Source organism: Dasypus novemcinctus, chromosome 2 (genome assembly GCF_030445035.2).
Source record: "Dasypus novemcinctus isolate mDasNov1 chromosome 2, mDasNov1.1.hap2, whole genome shotgun sequence".
NCBI classification, from domain to species: domain Eukaryota; kingdom Metazoa; phylum Chordata; class Mammalia; order Cingulata; family Dasypodidae; genus Dasypus; species Dasypus novemcinctus.
The window spans coordinates 61,594,214-61,618,674 of record NC_080674.1 but is presented as its reverse complement, the minus strand read 5'-3'; the positions used below and the strand labels follow the sequence as shown (position 1 = coordinate 61,618,674).

Genomic DNA, 24,461 nt, shown 5'->3' with positions numbered 1-24,461 from the left:
CGCTTACCATTGGTCGGATCACGGCACCGTTTGGCCAATGAGAGATCCCGTTGTTATAGCCCTTCCTGTGAGCTCTATTATGGCGGCGCCCGGGGGTAAAGCTGGTGTGAAGGATTGGGATGCTGGGGCTTTTATCCGCGCGACAAGCGGGTTTGGACGACCCTCTTCGCCTCCGGCGAGCAGAGTCCACGCGGAGGTAAAGAAAACCTTACTTTTGGAGCAGACTTGCCCCACACTTTCTCACCCTATTATCACTTTCCTCCCACCAAAATGCTTTGCTCTCTGCTTCTGCTCTGTGGCTTGCGATAATGGGATGCGTTGTGTATTTTCTTTCATAGCTTGTAGGCGGTGGGTACCCATGCGGGCTCAGGTGAAGGTGCAATACACATAAATGAGTATACTTTTTTGTTTTACTTTATTATTTATTCCTCGTTTTAAGTTCCCCAAAGAATAACAATCCTCCAAGGATTCGTCTATCGATTCGGTCGACATATTTAGTGAGCGCCTACTGCGTGCCACGCAGTTTGTTAGATGTAGAACATAAGCCATGTATTAAAGTTCAGAATGACTAGAGCAGAGAAGGGGATAAGCATTAACAAAAGATAACGCCAGAAAGTAGGCAGAGGCTAGATGAGAGTCTTAGGTTGCCAGGACACTGTGACAAATATACAGTGAGGTGGCTTAAACAGGATTTTTCCTCTCACGGTTTTGAAGAAGTCCAACATCAAAAGCATTGACAGGCTTGCGTTCTACCAGAGACCTCTGTCACATGATGACTGCTTTCTCCTTGTGTCTGCTCTAATTACTGCTGACTTCTGGCTTCTGTTGACTTCTGGCAGGTTCTTCCATATCCAAAATCCTTTGTTTATAAGGACTGCAGCCATGTAGATTAAGGTCCACCTTGATTCATTTTAGCCTCATCTAAATCTTTGAAGATTCTATCCACAAATGAGTGCACACTTTAATGGTAACATCTCGGAGATATTTACAAATGGGTTCGCACCAGAGGAAAGCTAAGACTTGAACATATCTTTGTGGGGGACATAATTCAATAGGCCAGGTATTGAACAAAGGTCAGCATGACTAGAGCAGAGAGTTGAGGAAGGGAGGGTGCCTAACAGGGACAATTGGCAAGGGATGAGGCTGGAAAAGTAGGCAACGACTAGATGAGGAAGAGCCTTTTGTGCTTGTTCAAGAAATATGATAAGAATAAGGTGACAACTAATGAATTTTGCTGGCTTCATGGATTGAATTTGACAGCAAGACTGAGGGATCTTAGGCAGTTGTTGTAGCAGTTGACAGGAGATAGTTGATAGAATCTTGACCAAGAAAGATAGCAGTTAGGATGAAGAGAGTGGAGAGATTTGAAAAATATATATATTTAAGAAACATAATCAGTTGGCCGTGGAAATTGATTGGATATAGTGATTGACAAAAAGGGAGTAATCAGCAATGATTCCCAGAATTGTCACTTGTAAAGCAGGATAAATGATGATAATGTTCTCTGATACAGTGTTTTCCAAAGAAGAAACAAGTTTTGTAGGAGGAAATATGATGACTTTAATTTTACCCATATTGATTTTTTGAGGAACTTCTGAAGATACTCAGTTGGAGAGTGCAGGATACAGTTGTGTATATGAGTTTGATGCTTAGAAGAAATTTAGACATCTGTACTATAAGATTCTACGTGAAGTCATGGTGAGAAGGTGAGATCACCCAGATGCTATTTTTAGAATTAGACGAGAAACAGTTCATTGGCAAAAACCTGAGAAACATTTACAGTTAGGCAGAAGAGACTATAAATGAACTGAAAAGAAGTAACCAGAAGGGTAGAAGGAAAATCAAGGGGATGAGTTGTCATGGATACTGAGAGAAGATGGTATTTTAGAAGAGAGCCATGAACTGTGTCAAAAGTTTCCTCCTATCCCCTTGCCTTGCTCTCAGTAGTTCTTATCTCCTCACCACTTTATTTTCTTCATAGGATTTATTACTACTGAAATTTAGTACATATTTTCCTATAGTCTATTGTCTTCTTAACCCTATGATAAAAGGGACCTATATTCTCAATTCCTAAAAGAGAATGTGACACATTGTATAAGTTTAGTAAATGTTAAATGAATGTCGTACCTTCAAGAAATATGAGGCATTAGGAAGGAATGAAAATTTCATTTAACCAACAAGTGATTACTAATGCTCTTGGCAAGAGCAGTTTCAGAAGACCAGTGAGGCTAAAAATAAGATTTCAATGTGTTGAGGAATAACAAACACAAGGAATTAGGAACCACCAACAATAATGACTTTTTAAAGAATTTTTAAATTGAAAGGGAGAAAAGCAAAGAGAACAGTTTACTTGTTGACTAACTGATAATATGGTTCTTTCTAATATGCCAAAAAACTTAGCTACTATATTTGTTATCAAACAAAGATTTATTATCTCACAGGGTGCAAGGATCAGGAATTCAGGTGTGTCTTAGCTGGGTCCTCTGGCCAAGAGTCTTTCACAAGACTGTAATCTAGGTCTTAGCTGGGGCTGCCTTGATTTCAAGGTTTCCAAGGGAAAGGATCTACTGCCTAGCTCACTTTAGTGGTTTTAGGCAGGATTCAGTTCCCCTCTGGCATTTGCTGGAAGCATCCTTAGTTCCTTGCCACACGGGCTTCTCTGTAGGGCAGATCACAAAATGACAACTGGCTTCCATCACAGCAAGCGCAAGAGAGGGCAAGAAAGTTTTGTAACTTAATGTCATAAGTGACATCTCATCTTTTGTTGTATTCTATTCCTTAGAAGTGAGTCACTAGGTCCAGCTCTCACTCAAGGGCAAGGGATTACCCGAAGACATGGATACCAAGAAGTGGAGATCACTGGGAATCATTCTTCAGGCTGCCTACCAAAACTGTGAAACAGACAAAAATAATAAATAATTTTAATTGATGGAAGTAATATTTTTGCTATTTAGAGCAACAATCTATGTGATGTTTTATGTCCTAAAACATTGTATTATTTTTACATTTCAGAATTATGCTTTTAGAATGGTGTGTCTAAAACCTGTGTGTAATTCTAACTAAGTTAGCATTAAATCTGTTTTTTACTACATTTTGATTAGTTTTAAACATGATTAGGGTTGTAAGGTTGCATCTCCTGCTGTTCCTCTCTCCCTAACCCAGTTAATACAGAATTGACAGTAATTTCTTTGCATTTCAGCCATCCATTCTAATATGTTATAGCATATAGGCATATGCAGAGGTTTTTACAGCAGTGGTTGCAAGAACTCAAGCAAAATTTATGTGTATCAAAAATTGTCTCCTAATGTGGCTTCTTTCTGCCAAGTACTATACTTCTTCCATTATGACCAGCAAAGTAAACATTAGAAAATGAAAAACTTGCCTGTTACCTTATCTTTAGTTACATTGAAAATATAATTTTTTAAAAAGCAGCATTACTTTTCCCCCTTACAGTTAAGTCTAATATTTTTGGAAGTTTTATATCAATAATCTTTTAAATCACTATGGTCTGAAAAATTTGGCCTCTCAGAGTCCACTTCAATGTAAAGTTAGATGGTTAGGGTTTCATTAGTGGTTTCCTTATGTAGCTTTTTAAAAGAAAAAAATGATTTTGATTTCTTTCACAGTTCTCAGAAGAGGCTTTTTTTTTTTGAAAACAGATAATCTAGGGATTTTTTTTTTAAGATTGATTTATTTATTTCTTCTCCTCTCATTATTTGTGCTCACTGTCTACTCTCTGTGTCTTTTGTTGTGTGCTTTCCATGTCTGCTCGTCTTCTCTTAGGAGGCACTCGGAACTGAACCCAGGAGGGAGACACACAATCACTTGAGCCACATCTGCTCCCCTGCTTATTGTGTCTCCTCTTTGAATCTCCTCATCATGTCATCTCTTCATACTGGCCCACTGAGCCAGCTTGATGTCTTGTTCTTCTTCTTTAGGAGGCACTGGGAACTGAACCCCGGACTCCTGTGTGGGTGGCTTGAGCCGTGTCTGCTCCCCAGGTTAGGGATACTTTGAATAACCAAGCGCTCCTTTAGTAGATGAAATCTTTCAATGCAATTGTAATGAATAACCATCTACAGCCCATCATTTATAATTTCTGTTTTGGATGATAGTTCTGACCACCACCTTTTTATGACTGTTTGAAGCCCATTTAAACCAACTATTACATATTCTTCAAATTTGCTTTTAAGTAGTGATTTGAGTAAAGGCAACAAGTCTACACAGTGGCTAAGTGAGATGTATTGTTTTCCTTCCTGTAAACTATTAGTGAGCACAGGAAGGCAATCCACTGCAGCCCCAGGATCTTCTGTCCTTACCAGATAGGCTGCAAGTTCACTTACACTTCTCCTCCAGAAAGTTAAAGCTATATTCAATATCATATTCCAGCTAAACAAAACTTATACCTTTGTTTCATGGTCCTGAGAAACCTCAGGAAAAAACCCACAGTATTTTTTTCTTTGTCTGTGAAGAACCAGAATCACTGGAGTTAATCAAATATGTATGACTGTCATGGTGTAATTTTTCAGGCAGGTGGCCAGCACATGCCACTTCATTTTCTTTATTTGCCAAGTCACAGCCTCTACTTCTCAGTGACTGTTTTCTTCTGTAACAAGGATTTGGAGAAGGACGTTGAGCTTTCTTTCTGTGATAGATCACCTTATGTAGTTTATCTGTGCTTTTCACAGCTTGTCCAATTGTTGTATTTATGTAAGCAGCCGACTCTTTTGGAGCTTTCTTAATCTCCTTCATGTTCTTATTAATGAAATTAGAGATCCTTTTTCTAGGAAGATCAAAGGAACGATCCTCAATTTTATAACAAAATTTCCATTTTTAAACACTGTGGGTTTCAGATGCCATAATCTCTTAAATACCGGCACCTCATGATACGGCAGTGCCTCATCTTAGCCCTTCTGATTAGGAACTGCACTGACAGCCTAGAGAGTCCTTTGGATCCCCAGCCAGGCCGCACTCGGTGCATACACAGCTCGCTGGGATACCTGCCCTCGAGCAAGTTGCTGTTAGAAAGACTAAATTGGGAAGCGGATGTGACTCAACTGATAGAGCTTCCACTTACCATATGGGAGGTCCTGGGTTCGATCCCTGGGGCCTCCTGGTGAAAAAGAAGAAGAGAAAGCGTGCCCATGTGGCAATCCAGTGCCCATGTAAGTGGCCACGTGGTGAGCCAGTGCCCACATGAGTGCCCGTGCGAATCCCCACGTGGTGAGCCAATATCCCGCACAAGCAAGTTATGCAGCAAGATGATGATACATCAAAAGAGAGACAAAGAGAGTCAAGGTAAAGGACTGCAGAAACCAGGAACTGAGGTGGTGCAATTGACAGGGAACCTCTCTCCCAATCAGAGGTCTCCAGGATCAAATCCCAGTGAATCTTAGAGGAGAGAAAATGAGAAGAGAAGACAACACAGACAGCAAAAACAGCAGGGAAGGAGGGGGAAATAAATAAAATCTTTAAAAAAAAAAAAAAAAAGACTAAATGGACCGCCTCAGTAATCACCCTCACCCATCTGCAAATAACAGCAGAGGCCCAGGTCAGGAGTTGAAGGGTTTCTATATCTCAGTATACTGAAAGGTTCCAGAATGGGCCCTGTGATGGGATACAGGGACTGGTGTTCTGGAATAGATGAGCAGGGACACCATGAATCCATTTGCAAGGTCCCCAGGCCTCTCCAGTAGGAGTTATACCTCCCAGTCAGGAGTTAGAGGCTGTTCCAGACCCTCAGTCAATGACCTAACACTGCCAAGATTTTAGAGAAGCAATGTCCAAGCTTTGCACCCACCCCATTTCTGCCCCTATGTAGCACAGCTGGACTTCTTCCCTTTCTTGAATCAGCTCAGTTCTTGGTTTCTCAGCTGAGATTGAAAACAGAGACAGGCAGAATTTCTTCAACCGATTCCATGTAACAATTATATTTATAGTATAACAGTAAATGGTGATGGCTGCTAGGAGTTTTACCTATGTTATTTGGTAGTGTTACTCTGAGACTGAAAGATCTGGGTTCAAATCCCAGCCCAGCCACTTATTAGCTGTATGATATTTGGCAAGTGGCTTAACCTTTTTGAACCTCAGTCTTCTCATATATAAAAGATATAAAAATATTATCCCTTCTTGTAAGGTATATTGTGAAAAGATTAAATGAAATAATACATGTGTAGTGTTCTCCGTGCCTTCGAAAGAAGAAACTAGCAGACAACAAGCAAAAGAACAATGAGCAGACAGACGAGAGAACCATCTTGGTGGGGGGTGGGTGGAGGGATGTGCTATATATATATAATAGAATATTATTCAGCTGCAAAATAGAATGACGTTTTGATGCATGTGACAAGATGAGCCTTGAGGACATCATATTGAGTGAAATAAACCAGATACCAAAGGGCAAATGTAAGATCTCACTAATCTGAAATACTTAGAATAAGCAAACTCATAGAGTCAGAATCTAGAGTATAGGTTAGCTGAGGGCAGAGTATGGATAGGAAATAGGGAATTAATGCTTAAAATGTCTAGAGTTTCAGGAAGCAGATGTGGCTTAACCAGTTGGGTACTTGCCACCATATGAGCAGTCCCAGGTTTGGTTCCCAGTGCCTCCTGGAGAAGTTGAGCAAACAATGAGCAGACAAATGAGAAAACCACTGGGGGAAGGGAGTATAAAAAAAATAAGGTAAATCTTTTTTTTTCAAGATTTATTTATTTATTCCCCTCCCCCCCCTTGTCTGCTCTGTGTCCCTTTGCTGTGTGTTCTTTTTTTTTTTTTAAGATTTATTTATTTATTTATTTCTCTCACCTTCCCCCCCACCCCGGTAGTCTGTTCTCTGTGTCTGTTTGCTGCGTCTTCTTTTGTCTGCTTCTGTTGTCAGCGGCACGGGAATCTGTATTTCTTTTTGTTGCATCATCTTGTTGTGTCAGCTCTTCCTGTGTGCGGCACCATTCCTGGGCAGGCTGCACTTTCTTTCGCGCTGGGCGGCTCTCCTTACGGGGCACACTCCTTGCACGTGGGGCTCCCCTATGCGGGGGACACCCCTGTGTGGCACGCCACTCCTTGCGTGCATCAGCACTGCACATGGGCCAGCTCCACATGGGTCAAGGGGGCCCGGGGTTTGAACCGCGGACCAACCGTGTGGTAGACGGACACCCTAACCACTGGGCCAAGCCTGCAGCCTAGCTGTGTGTTCTTCTGTGTCTGCTTATATTCTCATTAGGCAGCTCCAGGAACCGATCCTGGGATCCTTCGGAGTGGGACAGAGGCTATCATTCTCTTGTGACACCTCAGCTCCCTGATCTTTTGCATCTCTTTTTGTCTCTCCTCTGTGTCTCTTTTTGTTGCATCACCTTGCTGCACCAGCTCTCTGCATGGGGCAGCACTCCTACGTGGGGCAGCACTCCTGTGCAGGCCAGCATTCCACATGGGCCAGCTTGCCTTCACCAGGAAGCCCTGGGCATTGAACCCTGGACCTCCTATATGGTAGACGGGAGCCCAATTGCTTGAGCCATATCTACTTCCCAGATCTTTTTTTTTCAATGTTCAGAGTTCCTGTTTGAAACGATGGAAGTATTTTGGTAATGAATAGTGGTGATGGCAGCACAACATTGTGAAGTAATTAACAGTACTGAAATATATATATCTGAATGTGATTAAAAAGAAAAATGTTAGGTTGTATATATGGTAATAGAGTGGAAATTAAAAAATCAGATCCATAGAACTGCACTGCACAGTGATTCTAAGGTAAACCATGGACTGTAGTTAATAGTACAATTCTCAAAATATGCTTTCACCAGTTGTAACAAATGGTCGACACCAATACAAGATGTTAATAATAGTGCAGAATACAGGAGTCCTATATTTTAAGCATGATGGTACTGTAAACCCACATCTTCTTTAATAAATTAAAAAAATAACAACTAAATGGTATGCTTTTCAAACCCTCAATCCAAAAAAAATGGCTTAAAAATGCGTTTAAGTATGACCGATACAACAATTATAAAGATTGGGGAGAAAATGTGAAAATATATAACAGAGGTTCCCAACTTTGACAGAATATTGAAATTACCTAGTTATTTGTAAAAAATGTTCATGCCAATGTTGCAACCGTATAGATTCTGGGGCACCAGGACTTGTTTTTTAAAGCACTGTGAATTATTATAGTTTGTAGTCAAGAATGAGAACAACTGCTTGATAAGGATTCCACATCCATTTGCTTTGCTTATATCTTTTAAGTTTTCTTCACTCAACTGAAATTAATTAAAAACAATTTTTAAAATTCTGAAAATCATAGAATTTACATAATATGGGTGTAGTTTGTAACAGAAAAATGATATGGCACTCTAATTAGCAGACTAGGTCTACTTCAGACAATTGGCAAATGAATATTCAGGCTCTTTGCATAGCAGTGCAGGTCTTTATTTTTTCTTTCTATTGCATTTTTATTTTATTTTTAAAGATACTTAGATTACATAAGTTTTACATAAAAGAATATAGGGGGTTCCCATATGTCCCACTCCCAACCCCTCCCACATTTTCCCACTTTAACAACATCCTTCATTAGAGTAGTACATGTTACAGTTGGTGAGTACATTTTGGAGCATTACTACTAGGCATGGATTATAGTTTACATTGTAGTTTACACTCTCCCACACAATTTTGTAAGTTATGACAAGATATGTAATGGCTTGAATCTGTCATTGCATTGTCGTTCAGGACAATCCCAAATTCCGAAAATGTTTACACCTGGTTTTCTCTCTCCCTCCCCTCAGTACCTTCAGTGGCCACTGCCTCCACACCAATGGTAAAAGTTCTTCCATTGCTAGAATCACAAAAAGTCTATAGTAGAATATCAGTAAGTCTACTCTAATCCATCGTTCATTCCTCAATCCTGAGGATTCTGGAATGATGAAGTCCATTCCACCTCTAATTAAGAAGGGGCTTAGATCCCATGGAGCAGGTGGAAGGGACTATCTTGCTTGCAGTTGCAGGCACGCTCTGTTGCTTGGGATGGTCTTTGTCCATCATCATCTCCTTGTTAGTTGTCCTGGGTGAATCCAATGAGCTGGAAAGTGGGTGTTACAACTCTGTTGAGATTCAGGGCCCAGTTGGGACATGGACAGCCCAAAGATATAACCATCTTGGGCATATACCTATCAAGTCTAGCACTAACTCTAAATTGAAATAGAAAATGTAGAAGAGCCATGTTTAGGGAAACCACAACTGAATCCAGTTCTGTCACACTGAGGAGCGTAATTCCCAAGTAGGGCCCACTGGTAGGGCACCAAACTCCTGAGCCATCTGCACTGCCTATAGTGTCTGGGTGTCTCTGCTATTTGAGGCAATATTTACTTTGGCAGTCAATAGATCCTAAGATGTGCATAAGTGTAACCAGTGGAATGACCTCCTGACTCAGTTTGAAATCTCTTTGTCATATAAACTCATTTGTCCCTTTTGGTCAAGGTCTTTTTTCAGTTGCGTTGCTAGGTGGTGCTTGGTAATAATCCCACTGTGCCAGGTAGGCTAATCTCCAGGAGTCATTTCCCATGCTGGGGGGAAGGTTATGCGTTTATTTATTGAGTTTGGCTTGGAGAGAGCAGTGCAGGTCTTTAAAAATGACCATGTAAGCTGAAACCATCATTGGTTAAGTTTATTCCTGACTATTTGGATTCTGTCATATTTTATTTTCACCACTCTTTTAACACTTTTAGTTACTTTAATATAATCTTCATTTCTAAACTCTATTCCAGGTTCTCTCTCCTGTCTTTTCAGGCTTTTCAGCTTTTGCTTCTTCCATAAACATCATGATTATTTATTTTAATTTCTAGCCCAATTACCTTAGCTAAAGCCCCTTTATAATTTCCTGAAAATCTGGTCTCTTGCTTAGAAATTCTCTCAGTTTCTGTTTATCTATGAATATTCTAATCTCACCCTCATTTTTGAAAGACAGTCTTGCTGGATATAAGATTCTTGGCTAGAATTTTTTCTCCTGTAGTATCTTAAATATATCAGACCACTGTCTTCTTGCCTCCATGATTTCTGGTGAGAAACTAGCACTTAATCTTATTGGGTATCCTTTGTATGTTATAAATGGCTTTTCTTTTGCTGTTTTCAGAATTCTCTCTTTGTCTTTGCCATTTGCCATTCTGATGAGTATGTGTCTTGGAGTTGATCTATTCAGATTTTTTCAGATGGATGTACATTGTGCTTCTTGGACATGGTATCTATATCCTTCAGTAGGGTTAGGAAATTTTCTACCATTAACTCTTCAAATATTCCTTCTGCCCCTTTTCCCTTCTCTTCTCCTTCTGGGACACCCATGACATATGTTTGTGTGCCTTTTGCTGTCATTTAGTTCCCTGAGACCTTGTTCAACTTTTTCCATTCTTCATCTGTTCTTTTGTATGTTCACTTCCAGAGGCCATTTCTTCAAGTTCACCAATCCTTCTGCCTCCTCAAATCTATTATATGATTCCAGTGTTTTTTTAATTTCATTGATTGCACCTTTCATTCCCATAAAAACTGCTATTTTTCTATGTATGCTTTCAAATTCTTCTTTGTGCTCATCTAGTATCTTCTTAATATCCTTAATCTCTTTAGCCATCTCATTGAATTTATTAAGGAGATTTGTTTAAACATCTGTGATTTGTTGTTTCAACTCCTTTATGTCATTCGGAGGTTTATCTTGTTCCTGTAACTGGACCATAGTTTCCTGTTTCTTGGTGTGGATTATAATTTTTGTTGGTGTCTTGGCATCTGGCTTACTACAGTATTTCTTCTGGGTACTGTTTTCTGTTTAGTTTAGGGCTTCCTGCTCTTTATGCGTAGCTGGTTTTCATTAGGACCTGAACATGTATTTGATGCTGTGGAGGCTCAAGCTGCCGTCATTGTTCCAGGGACCAGTGAAGTGAAGCTTCTTCCAACTTTCTCCTTTTCCAGGGGTAGGGACAGAGTCACAGCTGTGTGGAATAATCCAAGTCATGCAGGCCTAGACTGTAGTTGCCCAGAGAGACTGATGAAACTTCACACCTCTTTCTATCCTGCCTGGGGTATGGGTGGAACTGCAGGCGTGGGCAGCAATCTATGCAGTGGGAGTCCAACATGACCACAGTTGCCCCGGTAGACTTGGGATTATTCAGTCCGTGCCAGCCAAAGTTACCTGCAGTTACCTGCATAGGCTGGTGCAGGGCCCGCCAGCCTCCTCCCTGCCAGAGGCAGGGCTGAAGCCTAGGCTGGTGCTGCAGGCCAATCTGGGTGAAAGAAACCAGTTCCTATCATCACTGTGATTCTCAGTCAGCCCAGCTTCCCCTCAGGTTGGGGGCGGAGTCAAAATGGCAGCCACTGACACCTTTCCAATTTGGGCTGATTCACACCCAAGCTGTTCCCAGTGTTATGTCTTAGCCAACCTAGCCTACCAATCATTAGCCAAAATCGGCAGCCATCTCTTCCTCCCCTATTTTTGGGAAATGGAGCTTCTTATTCCACTCACAGAATAGGTCCTGGGACAGCTCGTGCCGCCAGAGTGGGATAATCATTGGCCTCCATGGCATGGCCAGTAATTTCCCAGAGAAGCTGGCACAGGTCTCCACCACTTCCTCCCTGCTGGAGGTGGCTCTAGAACCTAGGCTAGAGCTGCAAACTGACCTGGATGGAAAGAAGCTGGTCCCTAATAGTACTGTGATTTTCAGTCCACCCTGCTTGCCCTCTTGCCAGGAGCGGAGTTAAGAAGGCAGCTCCCAACCTCTTTCTGACTTGGACAGGCTCAAACTTTAGCTGTTCTCAGGATTATACTTTAGCCCGCTGAATTTACTCATCAGTAGCTGAAATTGGTGCCCAAACATCTCTTCCTCCCCCGTTTTTGGGAAGTGGAGCTTTCAATTCCATCCACGGAACAGCTTCTGAGGTGGCTTGTGCCTCCAGTGGAGGATGGGTATCGGCCTCTGGGGTGTGGAGCACTCTACTTATGAGTCTTCTCTGCAGATGGGCAGTCTCCTCCTTCTGTTCCTTCAGAGATGTTGCAGGATGCTCTTTTGGCCTCCTGGAGCGCCCAAACAGGTGCTTCAGCTAGCTCCAGAGAGCTCTGGGTGTTTGCTAACTGCCCTGTACCAGGAGTTAACTCTAGGAGCTCCTTAGTCTGCCGCCATCTTGCTGGTTCTCTCCTAATTAATTTTCTTGACTGCATTTCTTTGGTCTGCCAGCGGATGGTGCTGTTTGGCAGTTCTCAGTTCAATGCCTGGTGGGAGGTTATTTGTTGCAACACAGACAGTATCAAAGTGATAGAGCTTCCTGCCTGGAGCCTATGAGCCTTGTAATTCAAACTTTCTCTGAGACAGTTCTTCAGCCTTCTCTCACAGCCCCCTCCCTTTTCCCTGTTGGAAATATTTCCGCTCCCCTCTGAACCCTCCACAATCAGTCCCTGTTTGTAGAGGAGGAGATTAGGAAGGATGTATATCTTTAGCCCCTTGCAGTCTGCTGAGGCAAACAATGACTACGCCCCTCCTGGCCCGGAAAGACTCCTGGGACACAGCAATCCAAATATATGAGTCATAAGCTGAGTCAGCCTTAGGCTGTGTCCCTTTCCTCAGGTGGTAAAATCCTGGAGCCCCCTTTTTCTGTAGTGGCAGGCCCAGAGGCCCTAGAATTCTAAAGTGTCTTTAGTGTGGGGAATGGTGCCAACAGCAGCAGCCGCTGGTTTCAGCTCACAGTTGTGTCATCACGATTTCCCTCCTTTGTTCCTCTCTCCTTTGGGTGATGTTCAGCCTTTGCCTGGTGTCCTAAACCCTAGAAAATCTTTTTCTAGGCTGTTTCAGCCTGTCCTCTAGCTCTTCTTCTGGAGAGGATGGTGTCTCATGGCTTTCTAGTCCGCCATCCTTCTGGAAGTCTCCATACTGTAATTTGAAACATTAGAAACATTGAGAACTAAAGTGTTTTACTTCTTTGTGAAAAAACTTCGAAAGTAATTTGAGTACTTGTCTTCTACTCATTGTGTAACTTACAAGATGAGCATCTTCTCTATGCCATATCAAATTGTCATATTATTTTCTGAGTTTTAGATCAGATTCCAACATTGTATCCCTTGAGCTTTCAATGTCATGAAATAATCTCCAAGAGTTCCTTTAATGTGAAATTTTTTGCCAGCGTCACTTCCTCTGGGTCATCTTCATTCTTTTCACCACAACTGCTTTTCCTGAATTATGTCAGTAAGTTTACCTTTGTTAAGTTCCTTGGTCTCCATATCTTGAGTGTCTCAAATGACAGCAGTGTCAACATTCTCACAATCAGCTGTTTCTTCTGTTACTCCATTTTCAGTAGTTTCACTTCCAGCATTATTACTTTCCTTTTTTTTTTTTTTTTTTTTTTTTTTTTGGTTTACTGCATCTTTGTTAGCCGATTCCGATGCCTTCTTTTGGATATCATGTAGGTTTATCTCAGGGACACAAAGACATAGCAAAACCACATTCTTGAGTCTCTGTGTGAACTGAATAATAGATGCATAAGTGACCAGTCACTTACAGACTTTGAAAGAAATGATGCAAATTGTTTACTGATCAGGATACCTATGTTATATATGTAGTGAATTGTGGACTGGAAAGCTCATAGCAAAGTGTGTGCTTTATGACTTGACAGTTAATATACTGTCATATTCTGAAATTTGAACCATTTTGTTGGGGGTCCAGTTATTTAAAAGGTTATAACTGAAATTCATGAATATCAAAACCATGCAAAATAATAACTGCCTGTTGAATTAAAGATTCCCCTCAATAAGAGATGTTTTTGCTTACTAAACTATACAGTTCTATTTTCCCCAGGTCCTTCCTTGTACTCTCCAAAAACCTGTCAGTGATTAAGGGCAAAATCATAAATAACTGATACGCAGTGTTCACAATTCAGGCCCATCTTTTTTTTTACAACTTCATTGAGGTATAATTGTCATATAATAAACTACATTAAGAGTATACAATTTGATGAACTGACCTATGTGTACATTTATGTTACTATCGCCATAATCAAGATAACAAACGTATCCATAACCTCAAGTGTTACCTCATGCCCTTTGTAATCTCCCCATCCCTTCCTGCCTTCACTCTCCTAATTCAGGAAACTACTGATCTGCTTTCTGTAACTGTATATTAATTTGCTTATTCCAGAATTTGATATAAATCTAATAGTTTTTTGTCTGGCTTCTTTCATTCAGCATAATTATTTTAAGTCTTCTCTGTGTTGTGGCATGCATCATTTCCTTTTCATTGTTGAGTATTCCATTGTGAATACACTACAATTTGTTTATCCGTTCTCTCACTGATGAGCAGTCAGGTTGTTTCCAGTTTTGGGCTATGACATTTAGAGCTGCTATAAATACTCATTTACAAATCTTTGTGTGGACATAAACTTTTATTTTTCTTTGAGCAGTGAAATATCTAGGTATATGTTTACTTTTTAAGAAACTGACAGTTTTTTCCAAAAGGATTTTACCATTTTACATTACACCAGCAGGGATGAAAGTGCCAGTTGCTCCACATCCTTTGTTTCCCCTTTTCTGCTTTTTGGGGGTTATTTGAACATGTTTTCCATTTTAAGTTATCTATAGTGACTTTGACTATATTTGTGTATAAATTTCTTTTAGTGAATTGACCTAGGAATTATAAAACCCATACTTAACTTTTCACTGTCTAGTTAGAGTCAGTATTTCACTACTTCAGTTGACATATTAGAAACCGTAACACCCTTTACCTTCTACCCTTTAAGCTATACGTGTCTTATAAGTTACATTTACATACATTATAAACTCCAATAGATAATATTAGAATTTTCATTTTCAGTCATCAAAAATATTTTCAGGAGCTCAAGAGGAAAGGAGATGGGTTGAATTATGTCCCCCACAAAAACATGTTCAAATCCTAACCTGTAGTCCTGTGGGTGTGGACTCACTTGTGAGTAGGATCTTTGATATTCTCTCTAGATGAGGCCAAAGTGAATGAGGGTGGGCCAGAATCCATTAATCCATATGACTAGAGTATTAAGCAGAGTAGATTCAGACATAATCAATAGAAGCCACAAATAGGAAAAGCCAGAAAGATTGCCGTGTGATGGAAGGGGAGGGTTGCTGCCATCACTAGAATGTTACACTTTCTTTTTTTTTTAATAAAGATTTATTTTATTTATTTCTCCCAGGCCCCTTGTTGTTTGCATTTGCTGTGTCCATTTGTTGTATGCTGGCCTTCTTTCTTTAGGAGGTACTGGGAACCAAAGCTGAGACATCCCCTGTGGGAGGGAAGTGCCTAATTGCTTGAGCCACCTCGGCTCCCTGCTTTCTTGTGCCTCTTATTATGTTTTCCTCCATGTGTCTCTTGTTGCATCATCTTGTTGCATTAGCTCGCCGCACCAGTGCATTGTATCAGCTCGTTTTCTTACTTGTCATCTTTAGGAGGCACTGGTAACTGAACCCGGACCTCCCGTGTGGTAGGTGGGAGTTTAATCACTTGAGCCACATCTACTTCCCTACAAACATTCAAGAAAACATTGCCTTGCTGACAACCTTAGTTTGGACCTCTGGCTTCCAAAGCTGTGAGCAATAAATTTCTATTGTTTAAGTCATTCCATTGTGTGTATGTCATATAGCGGTCCTGGCAAACTAAGACAAACAGCCTATTTTATTTACCCAGATATTAGCCATTTCTTTTGCCCTCTACTCATTCCTTATATCCCAGGATTCCTTCTTGGATCATTTCCCTTCCTACTGAAGAACTTTGTTTAGCAATTTTTACAGAGGTGCTGTGGCTAGGAATTCTCTCAGTTTTCCTTCATCTTAGAATATCCTTATTTCCACCTCATTCTTGAAGGATATTTTTGCTGAATTCCTCAGTTGACAATTCTTTCCTTTCAGCACTTAAAAAATATTATGTTTTTTCCTTCATCTGCCGTGGTTTCTAGAAAGGAATCTGCAGTCATTTGGCTCTTTTTGTTTTTTCCCTATAGGAACAGCATCATTTTTCTCTGGATTCTTTGAAGATTTTTTTCTCTGATTTAGTTTCAGAAGTTTGATTATGATGTGTTTGAGCATGGATTTCTTTGGGTTTATCATGGTTAGGGTTCATTCTGTTTTTTTTGAATTTGTAAATTTATGTCTTTCTGCAAACTTAGGACATTTACGGCCATTTTTTTTTCCAGTATTTTTTCAGCATCGTCTATTTCTTCTCTCCTTCTGGGATTTCAGTGACACAAATGCTAGTTTTATTGTTCCAGTGCTCTGTCTGCAAGTTCACTGACTCTTTCCTCTGTCATCGGTTAGGTCCATCCATATAATTTTGTTTATTACATTTTTCGGTTCTGAAATTTCCATTTGGTTCTTATTTATATCTTCTGCATCATTGCTGATGCTTTCTGTTTTAACATCTGTTTCAATGTGTTCACAATTGCTTGCTCAGACATTTTTATAATGGATGCTTTAAAGTCTGTCAGATATTTCCAACATCTGTGTCATCTTGGCTTTGGCATCTGTTGATTGTCTTTTCCCATGCAAGTTGAAATGTTTATAGTTTTTTGTATGTTGAGTAATTTTTTACTGTATCCTGAACAATTTGAATATTCTGTTATGCGATAGTGGGTCTCCTCTTCAATCCTATTCAAAAATGCCTACATTTTTGTTTTAATAGGCAATTGGCAAGCTTACTGCAAGTTCCTACCTTCTTCTATGGACTGTAGTTCCAATTTCTGTTCAGTTTTCAAAGGCTTTTCAATCTGTTCTGGATGTGCACTAGTAGGTGGTTAATCTGTGATTAGGTGGTAGGTAGTCTGTTAGTTTGGTTCTCAAAATCTTTTGTATGCTATTTGGGGTTAGATTCATACATGTTCCAGTCAGGGATGAATCTTGGTGTTAATAAGAACTTTATTGGGTTCCTTTCCTGAGCTTCTCCTTCTCCCTCTGTGTGATCTCCCCTATACTTGGATACCTGGCCCTGCCCCTTTTGGCCCTCCAGCCAGAAACTGGGTTCTAGTTACCGTACTCTACCAAGCACTCTTGTGTTTGGACCCAAGAAGTGAGACAACAGAGTTAAGCAACAGGAATTGACCCTACCTCTTGGGATCACAGCCTTGCTAAACAGAGAAAACAGTTCCCTTCTGTCTTAATTTGACTCCTGCAGGCCATTGTTTCCAAAATATCAGAAATCTTTGTCTTGATTTGTAAGAGTACTTGTTCATCATTTGTCTTTATATAAACGTAATTAATATGACTTAATTTTATTAGATTTATTTAAATGTACTTACTTGTTGCATTGAACATACTCATTTTGTATTTCCACTTAAGAGTGAAAAATACTTCAGAGAATTTTTAAAAAATCCTGTTATTTAAGTTTTTTCCCACTAGATGTCCTCAGTAGTCTTAAGTTTGCTGCCAAACAATAACGGGTGCATTACAAGAATTTTTCATTTTGTTCATGAAAATTTGTTTCTGAACTTTTTTTTTAAAACTTAACAAAGCAAACTCAAATAAAATTTATGATAGTGCCTCACAAGAAATTCTTTGAATATAATTGTTAGCACTGTTGATATTTTTTAAATATCTGTAACGTCTTTTAAAAGTTGTAAATACCTTTAGATGTATGATAGAAGAGGATATAAGCAATTACTTGTTATTAATGTACCATTTAATTTTATTGAACTAAGAAATTTTTTGTGTTAAATTCTTTCTTACTAAGTTTTATGTTTCTTTCCTCTCTGTTAATTTTTGTATTTTTCTTAAAGGGTTTTAGGATTGGAGTTAAATAAAGACAGAGATGTTGAAAGAATCCATGGCAGTGGAGTTAACACCCTTGACATTGAACCTGTTGAAGGGAGATAGTAAGTTTATTATACTTATATACTCATTTCTTTCTCTAAGTGAGATACAATAAAATCTTACTTCCTCAGATTAATTATGTAAAAAGCTTGTAAATTTAAAATTAGTAAAACTTGTAAATTGTCGCATTTTTAATGTGACATTTATTTCAAGCAAATACAGAGCATCAAACATTGTCAAATATAAAAACACTTCCAACCTACTTTGTATAAATATACTTATTATTAAATCAACAAACATTGAACTTCTCTTGGATACAGAGCACTTTTAAGTGCCGAGGTGTGTCTTTAGGTGTTACTTTAAAACGTAATTGCTACTGACAAGTAGTCCAATGGGAAAGCAAATATAAAAAGCGGAAGTATATTTTGGAGAATTTAGTTTAAAGTATGCCAGGCTTGTATTGAGTTCCTCCCGGGTTAACCGCTGTGTGACCTTGAGAAATTAACTAACCTTTCTTAATTTTCAGTTGTCTCGTCTGTACAATTGGTGCAGTAATACCTATCTAGCAAGTTGTTTGTGACGATTAATTGAAATAATGTTTATAACATGATTAGCATAGGACTTGATAAATCATAAATGGTTGCACCAGTGCTATTGCTCTTAATCAAAGGCATTATTACATATACTCTTTACTATTTTCAATTGATTCTCCACACAATAGCCAAAGTGCTATGAGTATACAAATCCAGACATGTCATTTTCCTACTTAAAACTCATCCTCACCCCACATTGCTCTTACAATAAAGTTCAGAATCCCTCACTTTTTAAAAATAGACCAAGTGTAAAAGTAACTGAAAAAAACAATTTGCCTGGGACAGTCCTGGTTTATTCCTACTGTCCCACTGTCATGCCATGTTTAGCATTTGCCACAGATTTTTAATTTTATAATGAAGTATTACTACTACTACTATTATTATTTACATTCATGAAAGCCAGGATAGGTCTGATAGACTTCCTCTTCTGCTATGTTCTCTTCTAGTAGTGTATGAAAATCATGTGCAGTGACAGAATTCTTTCTTTGACATATAGTTAAATATGAAAGATGACCAGCAGTACTACTTCTCTTCTCCTGACCAGCTATAACATAATCCTTCCCATACAAGGACAGCTATGGGGTACTTGCTTATAAAATATATGCAGACTTGAGCAACAAAGGATAGCTATATTTTTTTGGTTTTGGATACCGGTGGGAAAAGTTTTTAATACTGCTACTGCTGCAGCCATTTGGTGTGGTGGCCAGTTGTGTGACCTGTGAAATACATGAACCCTGTAGGTTACCATTTGGAAGTATTGGAGGAAAATGTGGGAAATTATAGATTAGATGTACATAAAATATGGTTGAGGAATGCTTGCTGAGGAGTCTCTCTGTAAAGCATATAGAAAAAAGCCTGAAGACTCTTGCAAAAGTGATTTTTCCCTGTATCGCATGGTAAAAATCACTATTTATTTCATTGTTTGCTAACACTTTTATTTTGCAATAAACTGTTTTGGTGGGAGTGGGTGTAACTCAGTGATTGAGTACTTGCTTCCCATGTACAAGGTCCTGGGTTCAATTCCTGATGCCTAGGAAACGGACTTGGCCCAGTGCTTAGGGTGCCCTTCTACCACATGGGAGGTCCGCGGTTCAAACCCCGGGCCTCCTTGACCAGTGTGGAGCTGGCCCATGCTCAGTGCTGATGCGCGCAAGGAGTGCCCTGCCACGCAGGGGTGTCCCCCGCGTAGGGGAGCCCCACGCGCAAGGAGTGCGCCCCGTAAGGAGAGCCGCCCAGTGCAAAAGAAAGTGCAGCCTGCCCAGGAATGGCGCCGCCCACACTTCCCGTATCGCTGATGACAACAGAAGCAGACAAAGAAACAAGACGCAGCAAATAGACACAGAAAACAGACAACGTGGGGGGGATTAAATAAATAAATAAATCTTTAAAAAAAAAAATTCTTGATACCACCCGCACCCTCCCCCCCAAGAAAAAACTTTTGGTACCAAAGAAAGAAAGAAAATAAAAAAGGAAGTTGTTGTTTCATGGTAAATTAAATATTAATTTTCAAAGAAAATCAATATACATGTAATTTGTTCAAAATACTTGCTGATATTTACTATCCACCATGAGAGTTGTAATGATATCACTGAAAACCAGAATATACAAATATAATAAAGAAGCATTTATTTCCAAAGTTAGGAGTTAACTACAGAAAAATTACTATTTTTATTTTTTAAGAGGTACTGGGACCCTGTTCATGGGAAGCAGGCTCTCAATTTGTTCAAAATACTTGCTGATATTTACTATCCACCATGAGAGTTGTAATGATATCACTGAAAACCAGAATATACAAATATAATAAAGAAGCATTTATTTCCAAAGTTAGGAGTTAACTACAGAAAAATTACTATTTTTATTTTTTAAGAGGTACTGGGACCCTGTTCATGGGAAGCAGGCTCTCAACCACCGAGCTACATCCACTTCCCAATGAGAGTTGGTTTTCTCATTTGTTTGGTTTGTTTGTTCAGGAGGTACTGGGGATAGAACCCCGAACCTTGTATATGGAAGCAGGCACTCAACCATTTGAGCTATATCCACTCCCCAAAACTGCAATTTAATAGGTGTAACTGCAGAAAATACATTTGTGTATTACTCTGTGAAGCTTAAATTTTCTATCATCTAAATTCTTCTGTATTAATTTCATTCATCATACCAGTTTTCTCATCCTTATAAAAATACAAAGCCATATCTTTTAATGTGTTGTGACAGAATAACCTCACAAATAGTTAAATGATGTCAGTTTTATATCAGTATCATCAGATGCTCAACTAGAAAGTCATTTCATTTCAAAGCAGTTCAATTTTTTCATTCAATTAATGGAACCAAAGGTAAGTTTCTGGAAGTCGTTCTTGCAAATTTGAAACATCTGACAATGTAAATACCATTGTAAAAGTCAGTTAAAAAGTTCAACTTTGAAAATAACATTATCTGTTTTCAATTAATAATATATGCATAGTGCCACAGTAAAAGCTTTATTCCACAAAGTTAAAATATGAAGGAGAAATGTTTTTGGAATTGTGGTATACATATAAGTCATAACTACTTACCAACAAGCTGCAGTATTTTACTCCTCAAAATAAAAGTTACACTGGTTAAAATTTACAAATATTTCCTTATGTACATGGAGTAACTGCACTATAATTTTTTCTTGTAAAGCTGATGTTGAATTAAAATAAAAACACTTCAGCATAGCTTACTTGCTGTCTTTCTTTGCTGTGCATCATCAGATGGATTATAAAACTGAACCCTTGAACTGCTTCTCAATTAACCTAATTGTGCTACAGATTAGTATTAAATTTGTCTTAAAACAAGTCTACAGATTATTGCTACTTGGACGTGCTGCTAGTTCGTTAATTGTAATGGGTTTGCTGTAAGGTAATGAGCTTATACACGTTTGGATGTGCTGAGGTTTTTGCCCGTGGCAAGACTTTTTCAATAAAAATATAGATATGTTCATTTCTGTCAGAAGCTCCTTTTCAAATCATGGACACTTTTGAGTAGCACTGCTCTACATTTAATATATTGTTTCAAAACCAGATAAAAATCTTTATTCCATGTTTTCACTGAATAGAGTGCCAAAATCTTTTGTTTAGAGGAAAGGGGATATTCTGGGAAGATGACAGTAGTAAAGTTCCTCAACTCTATTACAACACATAAGGAAATCAAAGATGGCAAAATCAAAAGCCAATATCCCCATAAACCCCAAAATATGAATGATTGAGAACAAACCAGTGATAATTATAAGATCTGTGCGGTATTACCATCTAATGTCAGTCAAAGCAGTAAAAAGCAATGGGGGTACCAGAAAGAACTGATAACTCCAAAATAACCAACTGACTGGTTGAAAAGTCAGCAAGCCAATTTGACTGCAGTAGCTGAAACTGGGAGTGGATTACATACCACAATTGTAGGTAAGGTCAGAGGTTCCACAGTAACACCTAAAGGGGCAGTACAGTTTGGGCCCTATAAACTCTAGTTAACTAGCCAAAGCCCCCGCAGTACGGAACCCACTCTGAGGGAAACAGCTTGGAAAATGTTCCAAATTGAGCAGTTTAGGGACAATAGAAGCAAGTGAAAATGATGGCCCTGATGAAAAATGGGGAGCTGAACAGAATCTTACATAAAAAGCTGTCATATTTGAACACCTTACAAAAATAAAAAAGAACATTCTAGAGATATAAAATTCAAACATTGCTCAAAACCCAGGCCTGCATTCTAAAAGTTTAAGAAATCTAATTGCACATTAAAATGAGCAAAAGAATAGGGTTAACGGCAAAGTGCACATGAATTATTATGAAAACAAAGAGAATAAAAAGAGTAACATTCCTGCAGACAATGAGGCCATGCCATGAAAATACACCAAAATAACAGACAAGAATGCTAACCTCATATTTCAAAAGTAACTAAAGTCATTTTTAAAAATACAAGCTATGAAAGAAAAACATAAGTTGGAATTAGGAAAACTCAGAAATGAGATGATAAAACTGAAGGAAAAAAATGTAAATGAAAAATATTTCAGAAATGAATACTGAAGTTTAAAGATCATAAGCAAATATATAAGAATACCTTAGAGATAAAATGTAGAAAGGAAGAAATTTTTTAAAATCAAAAAGAAATTGACAAAGGAAATGCATTCAAGAGAAAGGGACATATGTAGAAGAAAATCAAAGGATGTCCAGCATATGTATACTTGGACTTCTCACAGAAGAAAACCAAAGTAAGAGACCAGAATAAATATTAAAACTGTAATTCAAGAAGTTTCCTAGAATACATAAGATCTGAAACTTCGTATAAGAAAAAGAAAATGAGATTATCCTCAGACTTTGACTTTAGGTTTTATGCCCAAAGAAATGAAATTTCTTATTTAAAACTTAAGGAAATAAAATGAGTCAGGATTTTATATCCAGCCAAATCCTTTTCAAATACAAAAGCCCACGTTGTCAATAACATACAAGGACATAGAGAATATTGTTTTCATTAACCATGTCTTATGGCTCTACCAGAGAATGAAATCAGACAGGAATGACTAGAGGGACAGCAACATAATGATTGACTCAGTATGAATTTGGGGCTCTAGGTATTAGTTAGGCTGCTGAAGTTACAATAAAAAGATAAGTGCTTGATGAATAGAGAACATTTTAAACTGCAGCACTGAAGTCAGATTCCAGCCTGAATATTACAGACAGTGAAACTTTCCCTCAATCCCCAAACTAGTGTAAAAATAGGTTAATGTGGCAAACATGACAATTACAACTAACAATTTGTGTGGTTAAGTACATTATGTGTGTCTTCTCCACTAGATTGTAAATTCTGAGGACAGGAACCATGCCTATCCATTTCAGTTTCCACACCTTTTAGCAGAGCGCTGAGCATGTCGGTGCTCAAAGTTTAATGAATTGAAAGCTTGTTTGGAGGTTCTTGCAGGGGAGTGCAGTTACTTGTATACCCTTGACTGAAGAATGGTCCTTCTCTAGAAGTGAAGGTCTTCCTCTTCGACCAAGTGTGCATCTTCTGGAGGGACGTGCATGGAGTGGTGAGGGAGAAAGGGGACACCTGCCTAGCCAGCAAGGTCAGCTGATTGAACCATGGTGATCAATAGAGTGGCAGATATCACAGCCAGATTGCCCTCACATCCAAGGAATGAGAGTAAGACAGAAAAGCCCATGTGAAGGTTGTTTTTAAAAAGATGGGGGACAGTTGTGCCTGGTCATACGCATAGTGGAGAAAGAGCTATGAAACCGAATATGTTGAAAAGGAATTATTACAGGAATAATTTTTGAAGAGATGGGAGATGAGGTCAAGAGCAGTGGATTTGGCAGATTTGGAAAGGATCTCTTCTACCAAAGACAGTATAGGTGATTAGAAAAAAGTACTAAACTGAAGAGGATGGAAAATGAAGAGGTTAACAGTGAAGTTCAAATGTATTGCTGTAAAACCATGATTTGAGAAACATGATGGTTCAGTGTTTTATCTCCTACTTTCAGCTGGGCTTAGCAGAGAAGGCCAAGAATGTACTCTTTCCTTCATTCTACTATCCCTCATGCCTACCATAGTGCCTAAACATAATAAGTGATCAATATTTGTTCATTGAATTTCTAAAAAAGAATTTTTGACAGTGGGTTGACTTACCCAAGCAAATCAGTGACCAAAAAATTGTGAGTTTCCAATCCACTGTAATTAATTCTATATAAAAATTCCTTCGTCATCTAACATATCTCCCTGGTTGCTGAATTCAACACATAGCTATGGTAAATTATGTTTTTGCCTTTAGTCAAAGGTAAACAGTTAGTGGTCACCAAAATATTTAGTGGATCACAAGGACAAAAAAAGATAAAAAGGCATTTCAAGCTTGGGCATGATTCAAATTGGAAATTTTATGTTGTATATATGTTTCCACAACTTAAAAAAAAAAAGAAAAGGGGGAATAGACAATGACTATTAAATACAGGTCTGGATCTAAGAGGATAAAATACCCAAAAGGACCTTATTGAGACAATTGAAAAATGACATGATATGAGAGAGAACTGATAGGTAAGTAGGTAGGTAAGTAGACAGACAGACAGATAATGAACAGACAAATGAAGAAATATAG

General features: G+C 38.8%; 1 protein-coding gene and 1 pseudogene across 1 annotated transcript in view; one reads left to right on the top strand and one right to left on the bottom strand.

Moving 5' to 3' along the window:
* Positions 1–47: 47 nt before the first annotated feature.
* The window catches only part of ERCC8 (ERCC excision repair 8, CSA ubiquitin ligase complex subunit), a 57,042-nt gene continuing 32,628 nt past the window's right edge, over positions 48–24,461 (top strand). Inside the window, exons 1-2 of the mRNA XM_004458848.3 lie at positions 48–196; positions 17,741–17,836. Of these exons, the coding sequence (XP_004458905.1) occupies positions 120–196; positions 17,741–17,836 (173 nt within the window). The 5' untranslated portion in view covers positions 48–119. The remainder of the gene's footprint in view (positions 197–17,740; positions 17,837–24,461) is intronic.
* LOC139439813 (KATNB1-like protein 1 pseudogene) lies at positions 4,077–4,860 on the bottom strand (annotated as a pseudogene).